The following is a 27,530-nucleotide window of genomic DNA, read 5'->3' on the forward strand; positions in this document are numbered from 1 at the left end:
AAACAATTTCTAGGCTGTAATGGAGCCATTCTCCATAGTATATTTTCTACCAGGTGTGCCAGTCCAGGAAGATACGCAGTAGAGCTTCCTAGGATTGGGAAAGGTAGGAGGGAGAAGTACTGATCGGAAGATGGAAGCTGTGAGAAAACCATGATTCTTCCGTTAGGTTCGAATCCTTGGAGCTGCACAAATTTTAATCTGCCAGGAAGCTTCAACAGAGCATACTCCCATTGCGGAAATGTCCGGAAAGATCAGATTACATTTCTGTTGTCTTTGCGTTTCTGATGTCAAGCTGGTTTTCGACCAGTGCTCCTTCATTTTTCTTCCTATTTTTCTCTGTATAAATCCTGTCAGCGGTATACGAGCGTGAGGCTACCATGTGTCACTCGAAGTCGTATTACGTAGCTGCGGTTGTGTCACTGAGCATATCGTACGTCATCCGTAGCGGATAAACCTTCAGCGGACTGCCCCTCTTCAGCAATATCTTGCTCACCTTTCGTGATTGTCGTGCTGCTATGAACTGAACCTCTGGCACCAGCTAGTCAACCGGGCGTTTATTGCTGTTAGTGTCACGCTTCCTGGACCAGCTACTATGCGCTATAGAATTGTGTGTTCTGCAGACCGCAGATTGAAATGCGTACGGGTGTGACAATGCTCGGCATAGATATAGGTTTGCAGTATCTGCAATTTTTTTACTGTGCATCTACAACGCTATCCATTTATTTTGCTTGCATTTAATTTTTAAAAGAAGGAAGAAAGAAGGTGAAGATTTAACGTCTAAGAGGCGACGAAAATATTTATACGAGCGACTTTGTGGTCAACATTGATTGCTCGAAGTGCCTGCCTATGTGTAAATCGGTAACCAACCAAGACGGAAGTCTTGGTATGACGTCAATGGGCTACAGATTGCGCCGAGTGTGGAGTTTCCGAGTTTGCTGCTCATGCGCAGAAACAGCGACCTGTGACGGCGTCTGCTAACATCGTAAGTTAACCTGTTCGGGTCGAGGTCACTCCTGTTATAGAAATGGATTTTGTGCTTTCGTGTCTTCGTAATCTTTCTTGTGTTTGATTTGTTTGCGTGACACAGTGGAAAGAGTTTCAGTAGGCCCTGGTATTTTTCCTACTAGCGTACTCATACAAGAGAGACGAAATATCTGCAACCGTGTTGGTATTTGCGTTTAACACAGAAAAAGCCTACAGTATGTTTATATATAAGAACGTAAATATATAAACGCGTTTTCAAGAAAAGTAATTGTCGTTGTCATTTGGCACTTAGAAAATAAACAAAATACAATGGATAAAGCAAAAAGGCGTTATTTGCTGCCTTCTGTATATTGTTTGATGTGCGATACGTTTGCAAGAATATATTTTATCGAACAAATAAACGTATCTGTTCTTTTATGTTTGGATGACACTTACCATATTCTTTCAGTTCTCGGGTTTGTAAAGAATTTATTACGCGACGTTTGACAAGAAGTTACGCTATGAATTCTGCTTTGGTCATTAAAAAATTCTATTGTCATTGCTACTTCCTATATTTTGTTACTATATTTAGCCCTTTTCGTAGAAAGGGTCATCTTTCATAACATCAAATTCACTATTCAGCTTTCACAACTTGCGCAGTTGTGACGCTGACGTGCAAACCAAAGTGACCATTCGAATCACACGATACTCAGTAAAGGGACGCTGTAGTAGTCCACTTGCCTCGAGTAATCAATTGATACAAGAAAGTCGTTAGTGTAAAAGGGGTTTAGAGACGGACCACGAACTCAGTTTGGCGAAGGATGAGGAACGAAATCAGGCATGCTGTTTTCAAAGAAACCCTCCTGGCATTTGTCTGTGTCTTAAATCTGAATGGTTGAACGGTGGTTTGAACCGCCGCCCTCACAAATTGAGTCCAGTTTGCCGACAGCGGAATCTCGCCCAGTTTAAATGAACGCCATTTGGCGTCTAAAATAGCACCTTTTCCATAGATTTCATATTTATACATCCGTTCATTCTTCATAGTGTAATGATCACAGTTGTTTTTCTCTTGACATGATACTGAGTTTTTCTGCTTCAGGAACTGTGGAGAACATGTAATTTAATCCAATGCACGTACGGCATTCCACTGGTTTTAGGGAACTGCTAAGATATGGCATGGACTCCAGCTGACTCGTTATACAGCAGATAATTCAGTGCTCTGTGGAACGCTGTGTGCATTACATGATCATCAGAGTCGTAGCCAAAAACGAACTGGGAGGAAACGATGGTCGCAAGACGTAGCGGGTGGTGCGTGGTGTAGTCCCCCGGAGATGGCCAGTAAAAGAGTAATAAAACAAACCTAAGGCTGGTCCGAGATAGTTGGGCGCGACCTCAGTGTTGAAAAGCACTTGCTTTTCGTCGTGATATGTTCCTTCCAAATAAGAATGGCACTTTTTCTTAAAAAAAAGATTGTCATTGAGCGGGCGTCGCTGTAAATCTCCGTAGTGTAAGCCGTGAACAGGCCGAGGTGTGAGAAATCGCCGGGGCGCTGACGTGGCGAGCCTCCGTAGGAATGTTGTCCGGGGTGGGCACGGCGCAGTGCTGCGCTGCTGAGATTTACGCCGACGCGAGCGGTGGCCGGCGATAAAGCGCCGCCATGTCGCAACAAGTGGAGGCGCCGCCTCCCACCCACATTACCGGCCGTTTAGGAAAGTCTGCACTACACGATATTCTACTCGCTACCGAATGCCGTATTTGTTCACCCACTGATTTCTGTTGCTGTGTCTTAATTTGTGTTGCAGAGTCGAAGAAGAGGTTTGCAGAATCACGTAGGAACCCTGTTCGCTAGGTACAGTGAACGCCACTGCACTTCGTTATGTTACCTGTTGGATCCTAAACACAATACACAAAAACTTAGTCTTCACAGGAGACATAACTCTAATAGCGGGGAACACAGTCTCTAGACTTGATAGTGGCGTCAGTTCATCGAGGAGGAAAGTCAGCAAGTTTCTTTAGGTCTGCCGTGTTCAGATGAATCCCCTCATTGGTGATTCGAGCTACAGAACCGCCGGAATGCTGAGTGCTACGTTTCAACCACTGTCCCAGATAGTCGCGGACATTTTCTGTGCGATTCTCGAGTGCTTTAGCGGGCTGGTCGAGGTGGTACGGGGTGCCTGAGCGTTTGTAAAACAGGAACGTATAGGCGCAGACCTGTAAACGATATTGTTGTCACCCTGCAAGACGAGACTGTCCACAGCATACTCATCATGAAGGTGTAGGAAAACGGCAGTACGTAGCTATCAAGTGCGTTCAAATAATCCTGGTTCGCTGTGTTTACGGTTACGTGACTGGCTGGGCTCAAGACGTGCGCAAGGCACTCTCAAAACATCACAGAACCGCCTCAGATCTGAACCACAGGGTATCCACGAATTACCTTTACAACTTGAGACTTCAATATCTTTAAGACAATACCAGATTTTAATAAATGGTTTTCAACATGTGACAAGATAACTCGTTAAATTTTGTTTTCCCATTCATACACATCAATGTGTGCATCCTTAGTGGCTCGGATAATGTCTAGTTGGAATTCCATTTCTTTCCGCGTACGGTTCGAGATATCCACGGTGACACGTTCAAATGCGTTGCAAGTGCGTGCCTTGAAGTTCTGTAGATCTCTATAAACTTGGTAGCGTAGAACAGATCCTTTAAAAAACGCGACAGGAAGAAATCTAGTGGTGTGTGGTGAGGGGATCGTGGCGGCAATCGATTTCGACCGTCTCGTCCAATCCACCTATCCGGAAACGTTTCATCTAGAAATTGCCGAATATTTAGGGAGCAGTGTGGTGATGATCCATACCGCCTTAATATGAAGTCAGGTTGCAGGTGTTCCAGTTGTGGGAGAGCCAACTCTTGTAATGGGTCCAGGTAAACATCACGACACCAAACATTGACCATGGGACTGTCCCCTTCCTTTCCACGTGTAGCATGAGGAACGTTATGACGGTTCAGTTTGTCGCATACATAAAAAGTTGCCTCATCGGAGAAACATCTTTTCCGTGGGCTTTTATGCCTGAAGCAGCTGCACCTTGTAGAGATATAGCCGTGATCTCTTATTCAAGACGTTGTTCACTTTTGATCGTCTGATTTCTTCTACTGGCGCTGTATGCTCCGATTTTGTCGGACTTGTTGCAAATCTCTGTCGTGCCTTGCCCACGTTGGCATCTGAAACAGATGGGCGATCCGCACCCCTTTTTATGAAGAACATTATCTGTTTCAATAAATCACGTATGCCAAGCCCGAATAATTGGGCAGGACTGAAAAGACTTGCAACTCGGCGGCCGATCTTCCCATCCATCAATACCGTAGGATCATTTCGTCTCAGTCCACAGTACATGCCTCCAGTCAGCTACTATGAAGACTGTGTGTTGCTTAGCGCAATGAAGCCGACCAGTTGAAAGTGCTGTTGTGCCTTTTGGGAGGTATCGACTCCACATGAGCATTGCAGTTTCCTTCGGAATGATCGCTCGGGAAATGGACCTTCATTCACTGGGAGACTTGTCCTTGATAAATTGTGACTCTAGCCTCTGGTTCTTGTCGGTCAGTATCTTTCTGCGACCACTGTTCTTAGGCCGTGTTGCAAAGCTTCGAGTGGTGGTAAACCGTTGCTTTCGACTCGTCGGAGAGCCTGCTTTGATTCACCAAGGCGGACATCATCACTCGCGGTGTGATAACGTGTTCGTCTGAACGTAGCAGCTTCTTTCAGCCATTCTGTGACGTTAACCGATCTTTCTGCGTTGTCTCCATACAGTCAACTGCCACATACAAACAACTTCACTGCCATGTGTTACGTCAGCGGTGGAGGTCACATGACTGTCTGTTCCAGTCCTATACCATGTACAGAGCTCCAAAGCGGTCAGCGCGCTCTTTTAAGGGGGTGATTAATATTTCGTTCGGCGAGGTTATATCGAATGTGGGAATGAACTGGCGTCTCACGTCGTAGATGCAAACAGTAAGTCCCTGGAGAACAAAGCATACCATTTGGCACAACTTTGAAGTATAGAAAGTTATTCGTCGCACAATTCTTTATTAAGCGTTACGTGTTTCAAAATTGTATCATGAGACGGAAGCTGGCACGCAGCTTCATCTAATGATGAAATTTTGTAACACCTAACGCTCAATAAAGAATTGTGCGACCAATACCCTTCTATATTTCAAAGTTGTTCCAAGTCTGAATATTCGCCTGTCTCTGCCATGGATATATTTCTTCATAAAGTAATGGAAAGCATACGATGTGATACGAAAGATGTACAGATCGCCCTAGTTTCTTAGAAGAACCGACCGAGGTGGCGCAGTGGTTAGACACTGGACTCGCATTCGGGAGGACGACGGTTCAATCCCGCGTCCGGCCTTCCTGATTTATGTTTTCCGTGATTTCCCTAAATCACTCCAGGCAAATGCCGGGATGGTTCCTCTGAAAGGGCACGGCCGACTTCCTTCCCCGTCCTTCCCTAATCACCGAGCGAGGTGGCGCAGTGGTTAGCACACTGGACTCGCATTCGGGAGGACGACGGTTCAATCCCGTCTCCAGCCATCCTGATTTAGGTTTTCCGTGATTTCCCTAAATCGTTTCAGGCAAATGCCGGGATGGTTCCTTTGAAAGGGCACGGCCGATTTCCTTCCCCGTCCTTCCCTAACCCCGAGCTTGCGCTCCGTCTCTAATGACCTCGTTGTCGATGGGACGCTAAAAAACACTAACCTAACCTTCCCTAATCCGATGAGACCGATGACCACGCTGTCTGGTCTCCTTCCCCAAACCAACCAACCATCTTAGAATGGTCGAACGACAAATTCACAGGAATACAGCCCTGAATTACTGATTCATGTTTGTTATGCTATTGGAAAACATTAGTTTTGCTCTTGAGGACCTGGAAATCCAATGATTTTCCAAGTGTCGTGGATTTCATGCATCCCGTTGTTAGTCAGCACGTGTCCTTTAGACTTGGATTGACTTGTTCCGCATGTGCTGACCTGGACCATACGGGGCATATGTATTCTAGTGCTTCGGCAGCGACATATGATATCGCATTATTAGAAAATTGTTTCTATGTGTCACATATTCAAATTTCTGCCCAAGGATTATTGGCAGCTACGTTTCAAAATAATGTCTAGGCATCCAAATTGCTACTGCACGTCTTCTAATTTCATTCTCCCATCGTTTATCAGATCGTCATATCGATCTTCTGATTATTTTAAATCTAAAAGCGAACTCCCTTAGCCCACGATCATTCATTCACGCGGTGCTAAGCTAATATTATTTGACTACTGATATCAGTCAGAATAATCCATTACGGCGGGATAAGAGTCCTGTAAGATTAAGGTGTAGAGACCACGTAAACGCATGTGTCTGGCGGGGTTATCAGCACCCAAATTGGGGCACTGCCAATATCACGTTATTAACTCGCAGTCATTCGTTGAGACCCTCAGAAAAATGAAGGTAGGCCAAAACGACATAATCGTTAGCCTGGACGTTGTCTCACTTTTTACGAGAATGCCGGTACAAGACACACTGGAGCTTCCACCTGAGATCGTCAAGCTGTTCCGCCATGCCTTAACGACAACGTACTTTCTGTACCGCAGCGAATATTACGAGATGACACGGCATAGCCATTGGATCCCCACTGTCTCCGGCCTCGCGAACTTTTTTGTGGAGCTCTTTGTGGAGCTCTTTGTGGAGCAAGCTCTGAACCCTGCAAGGTTGCGATCATCTTGCTGCCCATGGTACGTGCACAACACCTTCTTGATGTAGCCTCTTGTCGAACGCAGCAGTTTGTAGATCACATGAACGGTGTCCATCTCAACATAAAATTTACTGTCGAGTTGCAGAGGGATGGCAAGCTTCCGTTCTTGGATGTTTTAGTCGAACGGCATGTCATTCGCTGTACAAGAAATCTACGCACACTGACGGGAACTTAAACGCAAACAATGTTCACCACCATGTACACACAAAAGCGGTACGGGACGCATTAGTACACAGCGCAAAGATTTCTGACGACGATCATCTAGAGTCACAATTTCAGCATTTGAAGCACATGTATGGTGTCCCCTTTGAATGTGGTAGCAATTACATGGTCAAATCATTCGCACTGTTGCCGAGAATTGTGCAGAGCATTCCATTCACAACATATCAGACAAAGGGAATTTGAGAAGTCGGACGTGGCCGAACATTGCCGAGAAAACGGGTATAACATACAATTTGAAAAAACGAGCATTTTGCCTCAAAGGCCATCATACTGGGATTCTGTTATTAAAAAATCGGCCGAAATTTAGAATAGCAACTGCTTCAACAGAGACCAGGCGTACACCCTTAGTAGGGCACAGGGCTGGGTTTTGGATATTGAGCGAAAGCAAAGACTTAGGCTTGACGGTTGTAGGCACGCGGGAGGGACTGTTTCAAACTCAAACGTGGCGCCAGCCGCTCGCGCCATGTGCCGTGGAAGCCGCTAGAAGCTGTCTGTCCAACTTGTCTTCCGCGCATGCGCCACTCCGGTTCCCTGTGAATGGTTCCCGACGTTGCCATTCCATCCATATAAGCAGAACACTGTGCAACCCACCCGGCATTCGCTGATATCAACTCCTGATGACGATGGCGGAGACAGTTATCGAAAAGCTCGAGTTTTGTATTCGAAATGACGCGGATTGAAAACCGAGAAGATTTTGTTGAACACATAAACTTAGTTGTGGAGAGAGCATGTGCTGAAGTAGATTTAATGGAAGAAGGGGTAATTCATACACAGTGGAGTTCCTTTGCTAGACCGTCGTCTGACCCATTGTGGGTATGTTTCTTCGCTCTGAGACCCTTTCCACCTTGGACTAAAGGACAGATAGAACAAGATTTATAGTAAAGATTTGCAGCTGTGCTTCGGCATCCTCATTTACCGCGAAAAATCACGCAGACGATAAAAAAAACGCCACTCTGACACGTTCCCAGGAATGTATAGTTCATGACGGAAGAGCCGACTCTCAAGTTTTCGAGGGTACATGTGGTAGGACGAGTCACACACAAAGTATGTCTCACTCACATGTTGTTAATGACGATTACATGAAAATTTGAAAAATTGGCTCTTTCAGCGACAGACGCCATTCTCGTGTACCATCCACAAGTGGAACTGAGCGTGGGATGCTACGCTAAATTAAGTAGAATTCTCAAAACCAAGCTTTCCATGTGTGTAAAGCGGAAAGCAGAGAATCGGTCTTGTTATCAGTATTGACTTACCGCAGCGAAATAGGGACTTTCGATGCAGTGACCAAGTAAATACGGAGGATGGCTCAGCGAGAAGAGGAGAGAAGTACACGTTGAGAACTGCTAGGAGACACAGGAAAAGAAACAAGTGGGTTAGGGAACAGAATGGATGGAAGACGTCGTTGTGAACGGAATGAAAATTAAGTGGGACCTTTTGGGACATGTAGCTAGGTAAATCGGTGGTCGTGATCCAAGGGAGTTCGCTGCTGGATTCCAGGAGATACGGAGAGACCGATATGACTGTCTAATAGAAAACGATTAGGACATTTTAGAAAAGTGCAGTAGCAACATGGTGGCATATAGCTGAAAACAATAATGTGTTTAAAAGTCCAGAAGAGATCTTAATGCGGATGAGTCAGCTCACCATAATATTGTACTGTGAACAGACGTCCGCCGTGGTGGGCACGGCACGGCAGCGGCAGTGGCAGTAAGGATGCTGACCTCTTCAGCGGCCTGGACAGCCGAGAGAGTCGGAAGCGGTGGCCGGGCTGGCACGCCGGCCGCGCCGCCTGAATAAACAGCCGCTGGCCCTAGCGAGCTCATTATGCGCCGGAAAGAGCGAGGCGAGGCGAGCAGCCGCGTGCTGTGTGGCCACGCAGCCGCGGACAGCGCCGAGATTGATGCTGCGACCGCCGATAACAAACAGCGGTAGCCGCCGCCTTTGACTGATGGGGCCCCACGCGACGGCAGCGGCGGCGGCAGCGGCCTCGAACCCAGCTCCGCCCCGTCGTTGGCGCCACTCGCCCCACCTCTCTCAGTGGGACAATAACATCTTCAACCGGCGTCAAACGGTTGACTTTGCCCTGCCGCAGAAGGGCTTAGGCTAGCATTAAAAGTAATCGTAGCCAGTCATTTAGTGAATTTTTATTCCATTTCTAGCGAGCTGTCGCCACTGATAGTGTTGGTAAGTGAAAAGTTCTGTATAAGCAAACGAGAGACATAATTTGCAGGATAACCACGTGGTTTCGAGAGACAAGCACGTGTAGAACCTATAGAGTCATAACCGTAGCTAGAAGCGCAACACTGCAATCCCCGTCTGTCTCTCAATCCGCCATTATTTGTGAATCGTTGTATAATTGCCTAGAATTCTAAGAAACAGATTACAAGTTTATTGTAGTTTGTAAAATGACGAGGGACGTGCAAACAACTGGAGCTGATAATACTTCCGTCCACATCACTCAAAAATTCTGCCCTGTTGACACTACATTTAGCTTCTGTGCATGATATCTCTTCTTGACTATTGTGCCTGTTGTAATAATACGGCTCAAAGTGTTTCTCCCCTTCTTTCATTTCTGTGATTCTCTCAGTCCACTCACTAATTGCTGAAAGGCCGGCTGGAGTGGCCGAGCGGTTCTAGGCGCTACAGTCTGGAACCGCGCGGTCGCCACGGTCGCGGGTTCGAATCGTGCCTCGGGCATGGATGTGTGTGATGTCCTTAGGTTAGTTAGGTTTAAGTAGTTCTAAGTTCTAGGGGACTGATGACCACAGATGTTAAGTCCCATAGTGTTCATAGCCATCACTTCCGCATCTGTCACAAAACGTTGGTCGCCCAGGAATTTCTTCATGGTACCAAACAGATAAAAGTCAAACGGTGCAAGGTCCGGACTGGACGCTGGAGCACCTCCCACCCATATTTGGCGATGTTTTCACGAACAGGAGCAGCAACATGGGGGCGAGCATTGCCGTGAACAAGTTTTACACCGTCAGCGATAATATTGAGGCGTTTGTCACGAAGGACACGACGCAACTTAACCTAAGATTTAAAGTAGACTGCAGCATTTAGCAAAGTCCACCCAAAACACACCATGCATATCCCAGAACACTGCCTTATGCTTTTCCTGTCAGACTGAGCCACATTGAATTTTTTCGTACTGCAGAACCAGCATGTTTCCACTCCGTAGAGGCCTGTTTGGTTTCGGGCGTGTAGTGGTACGCCCACGAGTGATCACCTGTGACGATTCCTTTGAGAAAGTCATGCGGCCTGACGCGTGATTGAACCAAGCTTATCATCGATCGCTGGTCCTTGTGGATATGTCAGGTTCTCAGGCACCTATCGAGCACTAACTTTAAGAAATTTCAGCGTGTCGTGAACAATATCGTACACTGCATCGTGTTGCGATAAGGTTCGCAGTTGAACACGGTGGTCGTTCAAAATTGCTGCCTCGATGGCTCCGACATTCTGCGGAGTTGCAGCTGTTACCGGCCGCCCGGAGCGTGGCAGATCACTAAGATTCACCCGGTGCTCTTAGAAGAATGCACGCTGCCTGGAGACGTTGCTACGATCCATACAGTCGTCCCCATACACGACCACGCATGTTCCTGTGAATTTCACTCACTTAATGTCCTTTGTCCGACAAATATCGGATTACACTTCGCTGCTCGTCACCCAGTTGACGATAGTAACATGCGCGCCATGTTTGTTTCGTAGTTCAGACTTCTCTCGTTAGAACTCTACGTTGAAACAAAATACCTTCTGTACTGCAAACTTCCAACTATATAGCTGTGAAATGTCAACATTCCAGGGGAAAAATTATTGTGGGTTAATTTTCCATCCTTACTCGTATTAATCTATTGAAAGTGTGGGCAATGATATTCGCCAACGACATGACTTCGCACCGCTCACTATCCAGGAAATCGGCGCTTAGATCTAACATATTCACGAAAAGCGTTGCTTATGCACCGCTAAATGTCAGGCAGGCAGAGCGTCTGGTACCCTGATAAACTCTTCGGATACTAGTTATGACGACGTTTAGCACTAAAGCGGCACAAACTGCAGCTTAGGGAGCACTAGATAATGAAGTTGACGAGGAAAAAGTCAGCAGTTTGATCTCTTGCTACTAAGCCTGGAGAAAAGAGGATGTTACTTTCCCTACGCACTAGATTGTAATTGACGACATTATGCTTTCCTCTGTAGCATTTACGAGACAGCGTTGGCCTTTAAAAATCAGTCCACGCTGTATCTGAATGTGCCAGATATTACCCTAAGATAAATTATTACTGTGCGGTTTGGTACGAAAAGGTCTATCGCCTTTTCACAGAAAACAGGCTTCGAAATGTTCTATTTTAAGGCTCTAGCGTTTTCCACAATTACGGAAAGAAGAGAGTGATGATTTTATTTTTCAGTAAGATAGCGCGCTGCTGCTGTGTTACTTGGCTACGAGAGAGTATTTGCTCGACGCTGAAATGAGTGAAACTGGCTTTCAAATGCGCCATTTTATCATTGGTAACCTCTTTCCACTGACATCAAGTACATAATTTCATTTCGAGGGGCTAAATAAAAGTTTCGATGTATCTCGTACGGAACACGAATGATCTGAAGAGAGTATGCATGCTCAGTATCCTTTTGTAGGAGTTATGTTAGCAGATCAGAGCACGGCTTGCAACCGGAGGAGGCCCGCTTTATATACTTTCGAATATTGTGTATCTTGCATTTTATAAAACGTATTTCATTTTTTAAATGAAATACATCATGTGAAAATGAACCAGTTGCAGGATATGCTCGATCTTCCTTCACACAGGAAGTTAGGATCTCTCAAAAAAATATGGTTCTTCGGATGTTACTCTTACAGTTAGTGTCCGTGTTAGGCTAGAACTAATCGTGTAGGAACTAAACCGAATGTTCTGTGGAGTAATGCAGGTGAATAACCCGAAATGTTTTCACCTACAGCCTCGAAGGACATCTACATTCAAAATGTTCGATTTTGATATACCGAATGAGGTATAACTATTCTAATTTTCATTATTTCCGATGGAGGCTGTTGTTTCAGGTAAATCAAAATAACAGCATTCTCGCATTGCGCGTTCAAGGTAAAAAGTTAGAAGTGTAAAGTAGAGTAGTTTTTCATAGGGGAAGGATGGTTACTTTCGGCAAATGTTTGGTTTTTTCTTCTTCTTCTGGGTTTCCATTCTCATAACGTTTTGGGCAACTGTTTGGCTTGCTATTCTTTTTCGGGGTTTTCATCATCAAAATGTTTTGGATGAATGTACTACTTTGATTCTGGAAGGACAGTTTCACTAATACGTGTGGTAACTTCATGTTTGTCATAACTTACCCGATTTTATTTTTAAATAAACGAAGAATTTCATTCCGTGCATGAAATCTGAAGGAAGCTGCTTATAGTTGTAACACGAAAGCTTTGATACTTTGCTGCTTGTCATATTTGGGGCGCGTCTATAAGACGTGGGTATTAGTCTTATTGACCAGTTATAAAATTTTGGTACCGATACTGAATTTCTAAACAAAAACTGTTCCATGCGATAAATTGGAACTGTTGGCTTCGCACCAAGGTGCTCTCTCTCTCTCTCTCTCTCTCTCTCTCTCTCTCTCTCTCTGCTTCCCTCCCCTCTTCCTTCCCTGAACGAAAGTTATGACAGAGTTCTTATTTCCATATAATGAGAGAGATCGGTGGGTTGATTAAAGCATGTCTTGTACAATGAGGCGTGATCTCATCAGTTTAGTTACGTCTTTCGGACTGCTCATCGTTGTGCATAATAGAACGTTACAGTAAACGATTTCCCACAGTACATTCATGTCAGGGACAAGAGATGATATGATGGAGAAAGTGAAATATCTCGAGGTCTCGGCTTTGCAGTGTTCGGTGATAATCCGCACGGTTCTGTAATCATTTGTGCATCACCATGTACTTAATGTGTAATATAGAATTTCAACCATGTTTATTCTTTTTCGTGTTTTCACAAAAGTTTTGGTAGAATACATTCCCATTTGTAATACCCAGCAATAGTGTTATGACGTCAATATACGAGGGTTGGAACTTTAATAGTGGCAACTATTTATTTACATCTCGTACAAAATAGATACCTGTTTCAAAGTTTTACTGACCTTCAAAGCAGTCACCAGCATTGTGTACAACTCGTTACCAGCGATTGGGAAGTCGTAGGATACTCTTAGCAGTGCCAGTTGTGTTGACAGTTCGAGCTGCACGGTCTACTGTCCGACGAATGTGTACCATTTCTGAAGCTAATGCCGTGAAGTGTTTCCTTCAGCTTAGAAATCGAGTTGAACACACGAGGTCTTAAAACAGGGGAGAGCAGTAGGTGGTATAGCACTTAGCAGCCCCATCAGTCAAAAAAATCAGTAACACCTTGCACTGTATGTGCTTGAGCATTGTCCTGCAAAATGATGGTCAGGTCCTGCAGAAAGTGTGATCACTTCTGTCTCTATGTTGTTTATTTTTGGAATACAATCTACAATCTACAAGGATAAAAATGAGACCGCACTGTGCACTTATTTCATTTGCTGCTTTGGACTTGGGATCGTGTTCGAAGCGTCATTGTCCACTTCTTCAACTTACCGTTGTAATATTTATCATAAAACGTAGGTTTTCATGGTCGTTAGTTATATCTATACTGACACTATTTTATGAACATTAGGCCGTGGTCTACGACATGTTTCAGTGCGTAACGGTTGGTCCTCCGCTGCAGAACACATCCTCAGAGGCGAGAAAGAGATAGTCAATCAATTTTCGGACGTTAACTTGTTTGGGTGGACGATATTGCAATTAAGACTAGCTAAACAAGTTTATTTTTGAATAACTGCAGCTTCTAATAGCTAGACAAGTAATCATTTTAAAAATAACTTACTATATCTGTGTAGCTGCTGAGTATGTCCTGCTGAGTATGTCCGCCAAAGGGACTTAACGCTAGACACAGAAATATACTTTAGACTTCGGTTGAATGCCAATTACACTAATGTCACAAGGACACAAATATCAGTATCTAAACTTTTGTATACCATGTTCCATTTACTACGTAACGCCAAGGAATATATTTATCATGTTTTTTTTTTTTTTTTTTTTTTTCTCCTGGATCTGACCTTCGCGTTCAGGAGGTGAAGTAATTAGAAGATTTGTAATCATAATATGGTTGATCGAAAGCACATTGTGCATTTTGTCTGTTTGTGGAAGCGAAGAGCCCAGCGAGCTGTTCACCTGGCTTGATTTCGATCTTATCGTTCTTACCGTAAGAGCTCTATCGCGGGCGAGTTCAGGTCACACATGGCAGCGTCTCCAGAAGTGTGTGTCCTCAGTTTTTTGGAGGGGACTAGTCGAGCCGTTGTCGTCCCACGGGCGACATGTGCCCGCTGTGATTGCTATCCGCTGGCGACGTCCGAGGTGTCAATTTATGTTAATACGGGGACAGTTTTGTTAGCCGGTCGGCCGATAGCCAATGCTGACTGGCGCCATCTAGGCGTAAATGATGAAGCAGGCTTCCTACATCTTCCCCGGAGAGGAGCGCTGTTGTGACTTTGTTGTTCTGACGCCTCTATCTGTTTGTGGTTGTCTTCCGAAGTGCCTCTCTGAAAAATGTGTCAGTCCGAACAAGTTATTGATTCATACAGTCAACCATAGACACCTATCGTATCGGAAAAGAGATACATGTCTCAGTCTCGAATGTCTTCTTCGGCTGATACAGCTCAGATAACAACAATAACTTCATTTGACCCTAGTTTCTTATGCTACATATAGGCTGCCAAACCACAGTAGTCAATACGGATAACATAATGGGTTTAACTCGTCTTCCTGCGTTCACGGTTGCTTATTAACAGTTAATACCATTGAGAAAGGAAGACGTCCCTTCCTCATTCCCCCCTCTCTCCCTCTCCCTACTCCTCCCCCCTCTCTCTCTTTCCCCTCTCTCTCTGTATTTGTGTCTATAATGTACATAAAAATCAAAGATCCGGAAAAGTCTTCCCCTATTTAAAACGATAGATGAAACGTGGACGGCTAGCAGTAGCCAAAAATTGTGATCCCAGCGTGAAAAGAATCGGTGCAGATGTGAAAGAAACGACATGTGTAGTGCATTCCAAAAGAGCCATGTTGTTCCTGTGCGCGATTCTTCAGAAAATATTTCGTGAAGAATAGCCATTAATAAAATTACAAGCCCTCTTTGCACTGCAGTCTCTACAGGTGCCATTTAACGTACAGCTATTTACTACTACTACTACTACTACTACTACTACTACTACTAAAGTGACACTCACGAAATTAGGCACCCCGAGGTCACACCCTGTTCCTGAAGCCCACAAGTGCTAAGCGTTGTGATGCGGCCGCGTCATAGCCTTGTTGTATGCCGCACTGTTGAAAGTGCAGTAAGTCAACGCTAACTGAATGTTCAGTTTTTCCGTCCAGTATCGTGTGCAAGTGTGGTTTCAGTCTTCCGTGGAATGGTGATATGACGTGTCTTTCATAAGGAGTGAAATGCAGAAGCAAGGGCCTGCGAAGAGAGCGAAAAGACCTTCGGAAGCAATCTGAAATTGTCGTATCGGTACGGAAGTTGCTGACTGATCAGCCTAATATTAACAGTGCAGTAACTTCGGCAGAATCTCTAGGCATGCGCATGTGTTTTGATTCTCCAAGAAAGGGATATAAATGGAAACGGAAACGTACGGAATACGATGATTCAGACAAAAGATAGCATTTATAACTGTAAGTAGATACCACGTCCGATGAGAGTATCCGACTGATAGAAAATACAGGGTGATTTCGGGGAAAAAATCCATTATTCTGGCTCAGAGACTTCCGTTCTTTGTCTTCTCTACTCATTTGGTTTTTGATCAGAAAGTGTAATGGTGGCCAAAAAATAGCAAGAACGAATTTTGTGTAAAATGCATTTATTGTTTCCTGCGGACAACAGTCGTGTTGTATACTAGAGTAAAGGTGGGATTTGACAAAACCATACGCTGAAATGTACTTTGCTCGCCTTTAACGTAAATAGTGGCCTGAAAGTACCTACGGTCAGTTTTCTGTAGTGTATATCGGTGATTTGGGTGATGAGTACAGTGACGAAGGATCAGTATGAGCCGGAAAAAACAGTTTTCGGTAGGTAGGGAATACTCTCGGTCGTATCAAAGCGAGCCGTCGGAACCAAAATCCTGGCGGTGTCATACAAGTAATAGAGCACTGCCGCGCACGGAGTCTCACAAATAAAATGCGTTCGTAGGTGGAAAGATGGAATAATTTTGTTTCAAATGTTACTAAATTAATTTTACAGGTTTTTAGTATCGGCGACGACATTTTTCGTTACATAGGCGGAACAGTTTTTCTTATCTCAATTTCTTTCACGATAAAATATGTACCACATGCATCTATAAACTTTCGGAATGCTCATATATGTTTTCAGTCCAAATATGTCAGTGGTTCTGTTCTCGTAATATGACTTTTAATTTTTTTTAATAGCGGGTGGCAAGAATTTCCTGCGCCATATTATAGACTGAAAGTAGTGATGCCTTATATTTTTTTCGAAATTTTTACTAAATCTGAAGTATCACTAATTGTGCAATGTACGGCAGCAAAATGACATTGAGATGCCTATTTTTGTGACTGCTGCTATTCTATCAAGCAATTCTGTACATTTATGACTAATTATTATATTGTATTATTGTATGATAGTTATTATATTACGTTTAGGACACTTTGCTCACACTCGGTGGAAACTGAGCAAAAGCTGAAACTTGTTCGTGAAAGACAAAGAAAGATCGAGGACTCGAGTCCCAGTCTGCCTCATACTTCTAATCTGCTAGGAAGTTTCACACCAGCGCACCCTCCACTGTACATTGAAAATTTCATTCGGAGCTAAATCGGTCCATGTTTAGGTTTTTATTCGTATTATTAAATCACATCAATGAATGATCTCCAACAGCTCGTGTCGTGTATTGAAATCCTGTTCTACTGCTAATGCATTCTTATGACTTCAGTAACTGTGGCGCAGTATTGTCTGAACTTACTTCCATGTCTCTTTCTTTCGCAGACTCTCTGATCGGCGTTCATTGCACTCACGGACTCAACAGAACTGCATATTTCGTCTGCAGGTGAGTTCTACTCAGATTCATATGTTTTTCATGGAAAAAATCGACTGTTAAGTCTTATATGTTATTGTGAGTTGTTTTATGTTATTCAGGATAGTTCAGTATCATTTTAATACGTTCACATCTTGACTGCATGGTTTACCTATGTCAGAAACCCGTGAGAGAAATCACTGTAGACATTGTAATTGCGTATTTGAAGCACACTGAGTAACTAGCTAAATAACAGTCGTTGGATGTATACTGAAGCGCCAAAGAAAATGTTATAGGCATGCATATTCCAGTACAGGAAGATGTAAACAGGCAGAACACGGCGCTGCGGTCGGCAACGCCTATGTAAGATAACAAGTGCCTGGCCCAGTTTTTAGATCGGTTACTGCTGTTAAAACTGCAGGTTATCAACATTTAAGTGAGTTTGAACGTGGTGTTATAGTCGGTGCATGAGCGATGGGACGCAAAATCTCCGAGGTAACGATGAAGTGGGGATTTTCCCGTACGACCATTTCACGAATGTACCGCGAATATCAGGGATCAGGTAAAAAATCAAATCTCCCACATAGCTACGGCAGAAAAACGATCCAGCAAGAACGGAACCAATGACCACTGAAAAGAATCGTTCAACTTGACAGAAGTCCAACTCGTCTGCAAATTTCAAAACTGGGCCATCAAAAAGTGTCAGCGTGCGAACCACTCAACGAAGCATCATCGATATGGGCTTTCGGAGCCGAAGGCCCACTCGTGTACCCTTGATGACTGCACGACACAAAGCTTTACTCCTCGCCTGGGCCCGTCAACACCGACATCGGACTGTTGATGACTGGAAACATGTCCGATTGGACGAGTCTCGTTTTAAATTGTTCAAATGGCTCTGAGCACTATGCGACTTAACTTCTGAGATTATCAGTCCCGTAGAACTTAGAACTACTTAAACCTAACTAACGTAAGGACATCACACACATCCATGCCCGAGGCAGGATTCGAACCTGCGACTGTAGCGCTGTAAATTGTATCGAGTGCATGGACGTGCAGAGGTATGGAGACAACAACATGAATCTGTGGACTCTGCAAGTCATCAGGGGACTGTTCAAGCTGGTGGAAGCTCTGTAATGATTTGGGGCGTGTGCAGTTGTGATATGGGAATCCTGATACGTCAAGGTACGACACGTACGTAAGCAACGTGTCTGTCACCTGCATCCATTAACATCCATTGTGCATTCCGACGGACTTGCGAAATTCTAGCAGGACAATGAGACACCTCACACGTCCAGAATTGCTACAGAGTGGCTCCAGGATCGCTCTTCTGAGTTTAAACACTTCCGCTGGTTACCAAACTCCCCAGACATGTTTGTTATTGAGCATATCTGGGATTCCTTGCAACGTGCTCTTTAGAAGAGATCTCCACCACCTTGTACTCTTACGGATTTATGGACAGCCCTGCAGGATTCACGGTGTCAGTTCCCTCCAGCACTACTTCATACATTAGTCGAGCCCACGCCACGTCGTGTTGTGCACTTCTGAGTTCTCTCGTGGGCTCTACACGATATTAGGCAAGTGTACCAGTTTCTTTAGTTCTTCAGTGTACATTGCTTCTGGCACAAGTCGTTTGTAATTTCATAAAAATATTAAAATGTTGTTATAACCTCGAGATTGTTGTAACAGGACAGTAGGAATCGCATTTCCCCTAGCCACAACATTTGTTCTCCACTGTGTGTTACAGATTTCCTTTTGATTATTGACCTTCATACCGATAGATGTTGCTGTTGATAAATTATCATGTTTTGTGTGCGACACGATTGCCAGCCATGTTACAGACGCTAAACACATTCGTTGTCTTACGATGATAGAAACACTTTCCCTAATGATCTGATGACTAGCGTTGGCCGTTTCTGCACTATGTGCCAAGTAATCACAAGTGTGGGGAAGATAAACTTTTCTTTCATGTTGAGTAACAGCTTCCAGGTACCTTTCACCAAGGTTATTTGGAATTGTTGGTTTCCCGACCTTTTTGCTTGTAAGCATGTTGTGCAAGGTTTTAGTGGTTACCAAATTCATCTGTATACCCAAAGGATGGACGACACGCGGTCGCGGCAGATGGGGGGGGGGGGGGGGGGGGGAAATCTTGCATTGTACTCTCTAAGACAAGAAAAAGGACCACGAAGGAATTATAATCGGTAGATGTAACGAACATGTACAGACAAACAAGTGATTACAATTTGAGAAAATTGGGTGGGTTAGTCAAGAGAAAGAACTTCACAAATTGATCAAGTCAATAACGCATTGATCAACCTCTGGCCCTTATGCAAGCAATTATTCGGTTTGACATCGATTGATAGCGTTGTTGGATGCCCTACTGAGGGATGTGGTGCCAAATACCAAGGGAACTGAAGAGTGAATGGAAATTTGGATTGGGGTGGAGGCCTGCGTAGGAGGCCTGGGTGACGTAGTAGTTAGCGCATCTGCCTAGTGAGCACGAGACCAGGGTTCGAAATCTGGCGTTGGTACAAATTTTCATTCGTAGCTTCAGTCTATATATAAACATAATAGATGTTCGACACTTGAAAAGATCTTTGGAACCACTTAGTTTCATTTAATTTTACAGTTTAGATATCTTTAATATAGACAAGGATATTGTTATGAAAGAATTGGTTATAGAGAATTAAATATCACCTAGAAAAAAAATAAAAGTTCGGTTATTGATGTTTTGTTTGTTTTGTAGGTACACATCAGCAGTAATGACACACTGAAATCCCCGCGCCAGAATACCGTAACATGGTACTAGAGTAGCCGAAAGAAAATGGCGCAACCCCCGTTGCTAAAGTAGAACTTCCTGCGTTAATTCGTTTTATATACCAACGGATACGTTGCAGCTGTATGAGGCCAATCCAGATGTTTTCTTTAGCCGTCTGAATTGGTCTGATACAACTACAACTTCCCGAAAAAAATTACCGCTCAATGATAATTATCGTATGGCACTGATAGCCGGGTGTCACCACCTGGGGAAGTTCGGCTGCCGAGTTGCAAGTCCTTTCAATTGTCGCCACATGGTGCGATTTGCATGTCTATGATGATGAAATGATGATGAAGAAACCACAACCTCCAGTCCCCGAAGGGAGAAATTGTCTCGACTTGGTCGGAATCGAACCCACACGCGGTGCATGGCAGTCAGACGTGTTGACCACTCAAGCTAAGGAGGCAGACACCGCACGATACTCCACCTCATCAGAGGGCTACGCCATTTTGGTTTGGCTCTTCTAGCGGCGTGTCACAGTATGACGGGGGGATTTGAATGTGTTACATTACTGCTGAAATGTACCTACATAAAAAAAATTTATAGCACAACTTTGTTTTTCCGCAGCATTAATTAAATAATTATGTTTACCACTTGTAAACATCTCGGCGTAATTCAGTGATCTGTGAGACAGTGCAGCAGTTACTGGCAATCTCAATAACGGAATAAGGTAGCGACGTTCCTCGTAGCTGCTACCACGATCAGCAGGGGCTATGGAGAGGTTGATTCTGACTGAACTGTGCAGCCATCCACAGAGACATTGGACACTATGATCGACAGCGACCGCACTAGTCCCACTGTAGGTTGTATCCTTTTCGCCGCGACTAATGGGGAGATCACTCAAAAGTGATAAATGAGGCTCTACCGCCATGTGAGGACGCGGACGCATGATTGAAAGTCAGTAGCCACTTTTTGTACCATGCAGATATCTTGCTAAACCATTTTGCAATTAGTTTTGATCATCTGATGGCACTGGATGACGGTAGATGACAGTATCATCTGCAAAAAGCTTTAGAGGACTTTTCAGATAGTCTCCTAAATCATTTATGTAGATCAGGAATAACAGCCTATAACACTTCAATGGGAAACGCCAGTTATTGCTTCTGTTTTACTCGATGACTTTCCGTCAGTTATTACCAACTGTGACCTTACAGATAAGTAATCACGAATCCAGTCACACAGCTGAGACGACACTCTAGGGGCATGCAATTTAATTAGAAGGCGCTTGTGAGGAACAATGTCAAAACCCTTGCAGAAATCTAAAAATATGAATTTAATTAGACGTCCCCTGTCGATAGTACTCATTACGTCGTCGGAACAAAAGAGTTTGTTGTGTTTCACAAGAACGATATTTTCTGAATCCGTGTGGGCTGTTTGTCAGTATTTCATTTTCTTCGAGATGATCATCATGTTCGAGGACAGAATATGTTTCAAAATCTTACTGCAAACGGACTTTAGTGATATGGGTTTGTAACTCAGCAAATTAGTGCTATTTCCTTTCTTGGGTATTGGAGTGATTTGTGCAATCTTCCAGGCTCCGGGTACAGGTCTTTCCATCAGTGAGCGTTTGTACATTATTGTATCAGCATAATCTGAAAGTAACCTCACTGTCATACAGTCTCGGCCGGAAGCCTTGATTTTATTAAGTGTTTTAAGGTGCTTCGCTACACCAAGAATATGTACTTCTAAGTTACTCATGTTGGCAGTTGTTCTTGATTCGAATTCTGGAATATTTACTTCGTCTTCTTTTGTGAACGAATTTCGGAAAACAGTGTTTAGCAACTCTGCTTTAGTGGCGCTGTCGTCATTGTTATCGCGCAATGAAAGTATTGATTGGGTGTAATAGATGGGTGAAGGCAGTTCGAAATCTTTGCTACTGTGTGTGGAGCGAGAGCTTTTGCGCAAAAAATGTCGGAAAAGAATTTTCTGATTTGAAGAAAGATCGTTATGGAATAAATGATTTTTCATATTCAAGAAGTCGCGATAACTGACAATGTGATGAACTGCAACCATTTAACCATCGTTCTGGGACATTTGCATTTAATAAGCAAGATTCAGAAGGCAGGTGTAGGGGAACTGCGTGTCCAGTTCAAACGAACAAAAGGCAGACTATTACAGCATTTTTGCTTTAATGTCAGAAGTTCAGTCATTGGGCATTTCTTTATAATGTTGATATTGGTGACGACTTTAACTTCTAAATAAGAAACTAACGGCTAAGCTCTAACAAAAGACTTAACTCGAGTAAATGTCAGTGTGAACATAATATCTGGTGGTTGTAATTAAAGTGAAGCTGTTCCGAGTGATGCAATGCGGGCTGCATACATCACATGACGCCGAAGCATCATCTTTACTATGGATAAAATAATATTTCTATTTCTTGTAAAAATCCAGAATTTTATGACCTTTACCACACAGTATTGTAGTTCTCTCACAAAATTTTTTAGAGCGCTTGACGCAAAATTTAAATCAATAATTAACAAAAACTACTGTTGGGGTCAATTATGACCCCAGATATATTATATGTAACATTCATTGAACGTATAGATCATCAACTGTCAATCTCTTTCTTAGGTATTTTGAGTTGGTAACACTGAATTCAGGTGTTATTCAGGTGTTACTCAGAACTGGAAGTTCGTTTTTACGTTTGTTGTTGCAGTGTAATTTCAGCATGGATGGAATACGTTTTGCTCCTGGCTATAGTGTAGAACAAGCTATGGAAGACTTATTTCGTAGCAGTAGTGATTCAGAAGGTAGTGACGCGGAAGATGATGGAACAGAGACACAGGTAGACCAAAGTAATGAAATTTGTTTACATGAATTAGAAGAAAATGCTATTCTTGCTGAAAATGACGACAGTGGAGAAGATGAAAGTGCAGTGCTGATAAGCAGGGGTCGGGATATTGCATGGAGTACAGAAGAACCATCAATTCGTAGGCTTCCAATCCGCAACATACAACGATTTTCAGCAGGTACTCCTAGTGCAGTTAGTGTTAGCTCAGCTGTTGACTGTTCAGGCAGTTTATTACTAATGAATTGCTGGACATAATAGTTCAGTTCACAAATCAACGAGGAGATGGATTGAAAGTGTCTGGAAAATTAGTTGACTGGTGTGATACAGACAGATGCGATCTTCTTTCATTTTTAGGCTTGCTGATTATGTATGACGTACAGAAGAGCCGGGGGAAACCTATTGACGAATTTTGCGACTCTGAATATGGCACTCCTCTATTCCGTGCTACTATGTCGAGGAGGCGATATCAGGGCATTATGCGTTCACTTCGTTTCGACGAGCGCATCACAAGACTTGAAAGGAAAGAGAGGACTGGAAATACGGCTGAAACTGTACAGGAAATATTTGATGTCAAACATCGTTTATACCTTCCAGCAACATTACTGTTGATGAACATCTTTGCGTATACAGAGGTCGGTGCAGTTTCAAGGTGTACATTCCTTCAAAGCCAGGAAAGTATGGCATCAAGATATGGTCCGCAGTAGACTGTGAACATGGTTATCTGAGAAATCTTCAAATGTACACTGGAAGGAGTGGTGATGAGAGAGAAGTGAATCAAGGCAAGAGAGTGGTCTAAGTTTTTTGCGTCATCTGTCTGGCAGTGGTAGGAATATTACCACTGACAATTTTTTCACGAACTATGACCTTGGCCCTACCCCCATGAACCATGGACCTTGCCGTTGGTGGGGAGGCTTGCGTGCTTCAGCGATACAGATGGGCGTACCGTAGGTGCAACCACAACGGAGAGGTATCTGTTGAGAGGCCAGAGAAACGTGTGGTTCCTGAAAAGAGGGGCAGCAGCCTTTTCAGTAGTTGCAAGGGCAACAGTCTGGATGATTGACTGATCTGGCCTTGCAACACTAACCAAAACGGCCTTGCTGTGCTGGTACTGCGAACGGCAGAAAGCAAGGGGAAACTACAACCGTAATTTTTCCCAAGGGCATGCAGCTTTACTGTATGGTTAAATGATGATGGCGTCCTCTTGGGTAAAATATTCCGGAGGTAAAATAGTCCCCCCATTCGGATCTCCGGGCGGGGACTACTCAAGAGGACATCGTTATCAGGAGAAAGAAAACTGGCGTTCTACGGATCGGAGAGTGGAATGTCAGATCCCTTAATCAGGCAGGCAGGTTAGAAAATTTAAAAAGGGAAATGGATAGGTTGTAGCTACATATAGTGGGAATTAGTGAAGTTTGGTGGCAGGAGGAACAAGACTTTTGGTCAGGTGAATACAGGGTTATAAACACAAAATCAAATAGGGGTAATGCAGGAGTAGGTTTAATAATAAATAGGAAAATAGGAATGCGAGTAAGCTACTACAAACAGCATAGTGAACGCATTATTGTGGTCAAGATAGATACGAAGCCCACGCTTACTACAGTAGTACCAGTTTATATGCCAACTAGCTCTGCAGATGATGAATAAATTGATGAAATGTATGATGAGATAAAAGAAATTATTCAGGTAGTGAAGGGAGACGAAAATTTAATAGTCATGGGCGACTGGAATTCGAGAGTAGGAAAAGGGATAGAAGGAAACATAGTTGGTGAGAATGGATTGGGGGGAGAGAAATGAAAGGGAAAGCCGTCTGGTAGAATTTTGCACAGAGCACAACTTAATCATAGCTAACACTTGGTTTAAGAATCATAAAAGAATTTTGTATACATGGAAGAATCCTGGAGATACTAGAAGGTATCAGATAGATTATATAATGGTAAGACAGAGATTTAGGAACCAAGTTTTAAATTGTAAGACATTTGCAGGGGCAGATGTGGCCTCTGACCACAATCTATTGGTTATGAACTGTAGTTTAAAACTGAAGAAACTGCAAAAAGGTGGGAATTTAAGGAGATGGGACCTGGATAAACTGACTAAACCAGAGGTTGTACAGAGTTTCAGGGAGAGCATAAGGGAACAATTGACAAGAATGGGGGAAAGAAATACAGTAGAGGAAGAATGGGTAGCTCTGAGGGATAAAGTAGTGAAGGCAGCAGAGGAACAAATAGGTAAAAAGGCGAGGGCTAGTAGAAATCCTTCGATAACAGAAGAAATATTGAATTTAATTGATGAAAGGAGAAAATATAAAAATGCAATAAATGAAGCAGGCAAAAAGGAATACAGACGTCTCAAAAATGAGTTCGACAGGAAGTGCAAAATGGCTAAGCAGGAATGGCTAGAGGACAAATGTAAGGATGTAGTTGCTTACCTCACTAGGGGTAAGATAGATACTGCCTACAGGAAAATTAAAGAGACCTTTGGAGAGGAAAGAACCACTTGTATGAATATCAAGAGCTCAGATGGAAACCCAGTTCTAACCAAAGAAGGGAAAGCAGAAAGGTGGAAGGAGTATATAGAGGGTCTATAAAAGGGCCATGTACTTGAGGATAATATTATATAAATGGAAGAGGATTTAGATGAAGATGAAATGGGAGATATGATACTGCGTGAAGAGTTTGACCGAGCACTGAAAGACCTAAGTCGAAACAAGGCCCCGGGAGTAGATGACATTCCATTGGAACTACTGATGGCCTTAGGAGAGCCAGTCCTGACAAAACGCTACCATCTGGTGAGCAAGATGTATGAGACAGGCGAAATACCCTCAGACTTAAAGAAGAATATAATAATTCCAATCCCAAAGAAAACAGGCGTTGACAGATGTGAAAATTACCGAACTATTAGTTTAATAAGTCACGGCTGCAAAATACTAACGCCAATTCCTTACAGACGAATGGAAAACCTGGTAGAAGCCGACCTCGGCGAAGATTGGATTCCCCTGAAATGTTGGAACATGTGAGGCAATACTGACCCTACGACTTATCTTAGAAAATAGATTAAGGAAAGGAAAACCTACATTTCTAGCATTTGTAGACTTGGAAAAAGCTTTTGACAATGTTGACTGAAATACTCTCTTTCAGATTCTATAGGCGGCAGGGGTAAAATACAGGGAGCGAAAGGCTATTTACAATTTGTACAGAAACCAGATAGCAGTTATAAGAGTCGAGGGACATGAAAGGGGAGCAGTGGTTGGGAAGGGAGTGAGACAGGGCTGTAGTCTCTCCCCGATGTTATTCAATCTGTATATTGAGCAAGCAGTGAAGGAAACAAAAGAAAAATTCGGAGTAGGTATGGAGAAGAAATAAAAACTTTGAGGTTCGCCGATGACGTAATTCTGTCAGAGACAGCAAAGGACTTGGAAGAGCAGTTGAACGGAATTCACAGTGTCTTGAAAGGAGGATATAAGACGAACATCAACAAAAGCAAAACGAGGATAATGGAATGTAGTCGAATTAAGTCGGGTGATGCTGAGGGAATTAGATTAGGAAATGAGACACTTAAAGTAGTAAAGGAGTTTTGCTATTTGGGGACCAAAATAACTGATGATGGTCAAAGTAGAGAGGATATAAAATGTAGACTGGCAATGGCAAGGAAAGCGTTTCTGCAGAAGAGAAATTTGTTAACATCGAGTATAGATTTTAAGTGTCAGGAAGTCGTTTCTGAAAGGATTTGTATGGAGTGTAGCCATGTATGGAAGTGAAACATTGACGATAAATAGTTTGGACAAGAAGAGAATAGAAGCTTTCGAAATGTGGTGCTACAGAAGAATGCTGAAGATTAGATGGGTAGATCACATAACTAAGGAAGAAGTATTCAATAGAATTGGGGAGAAGAGGAGTTTGTGGCACAACTTGATAAGAAGAAGGAAGCGGTTGGTAGAACATGTTCTGAGGCATCACGGGATCACAAATTTAGCATTGCAGGGCAGCGTGGAGGTTAAAAATCGTAGAGGGAGACCAAGAGATGAATACACTAAACAGATTCAGAAGGATGTAGGTTGCAGTAAGTATTGGGAGATGAAGAAGCTTACACAGGATACAGTAGCATGGAGAGCTGCATCAAACCAGTCTCAGGACTGATAACAACAACAACAACAACATGACTTTGGTCAAGAATTGTTGGAAATTAAGTTGACACTTGTAGGTACTCTACGTTCTACAAGAAAAGAAGTCCCAAAAGAGTTTTTGCCTTCGAAAACTAGGGAAGAATGCACTACCAGATTTGCATACAGTGGTAAAACCCTATTAGTTTCGTATGTTACAAAAAGAAATAAGGCTGAGCTACTCCTGTCAACACAACATCAATCATTTGAAGTGCCCAAAGAAAACAACTTGAAACGAAAGCCAGAAGAAGTGTTGTATTACAACTCAACAAAATCAGATGTTGATACGCTAGATCAAATGAGCTCTTACTATTCTGTGAAAAAGGGTACAGAACGTTGGCCATTATGATCTTGTCGATCTAGCTGCACTCAATGCCTACAGACTCTTCTGTGTTGCTGTTGAAAATACAGAGTGACGTCTTTTTCTAATGAAGTTGGCCAAAGAAATGGCAAAGCCCCAAGTGGGACGTCGTTTGAGTTTACCACAAGCAAGGAACAAGAATATTATTAGCAGTATCAAACGGTGTGGATTTGATGATCTGTTAGACAATGGACATCCAGACGTAATACCCGACAATCAGAAGAGAAAGCGAGGCAGATGCTCCATTTGCCCCCGATCAAAGGACACAAAATACAGTTCAACATGCAAAAGTGTAACAAATTTGTTTGCAAGGAACATTGTGAAATAGTTACTACTTGCAAAATATGTGC

The 27,530-nt window shown here is 43.3% G+C and overlaps 1 protein-coding gene across 1 annotated transcript in view; it reads left to right on the forward strand.

The window, feature by feature from the left end:
• The window catches only part of LOC126275984 (uncharacterized), a 448,194-nt gene that overhangs the window by 375,523 nt on the left and 45,141 nt on the right, over window positions 1-27,530 (forward strand). Inside the window, exon 7 of the mRNA XM_049977243.1 lies at window positions 17,030-17,090. Coding sequence (XP_049833200.1) covers window positions 17,030-17,090 — 61 coding nt within the window. The remainder of the gene's footprint in view (window positions 1-17,029; window positions 17,091-27,530) is intronic.

The sequence above is a fragment of the Schistocerca gregaria genome, chromosome 1, assembly GCF_023897955.1.
Source record: "Schistocerca gregaria isolate iqSchGreg1 chromosome 1, iqSchGreg1.2, whole genome shotgun sequence".
In the NCBI taxonomy this organism is placed as follows: Eukaryota; Metazoa; Arthropoda; class Insecta; order Orthoptera; family Acrididae; genus Schistocerca; species Schistocerca gregaria.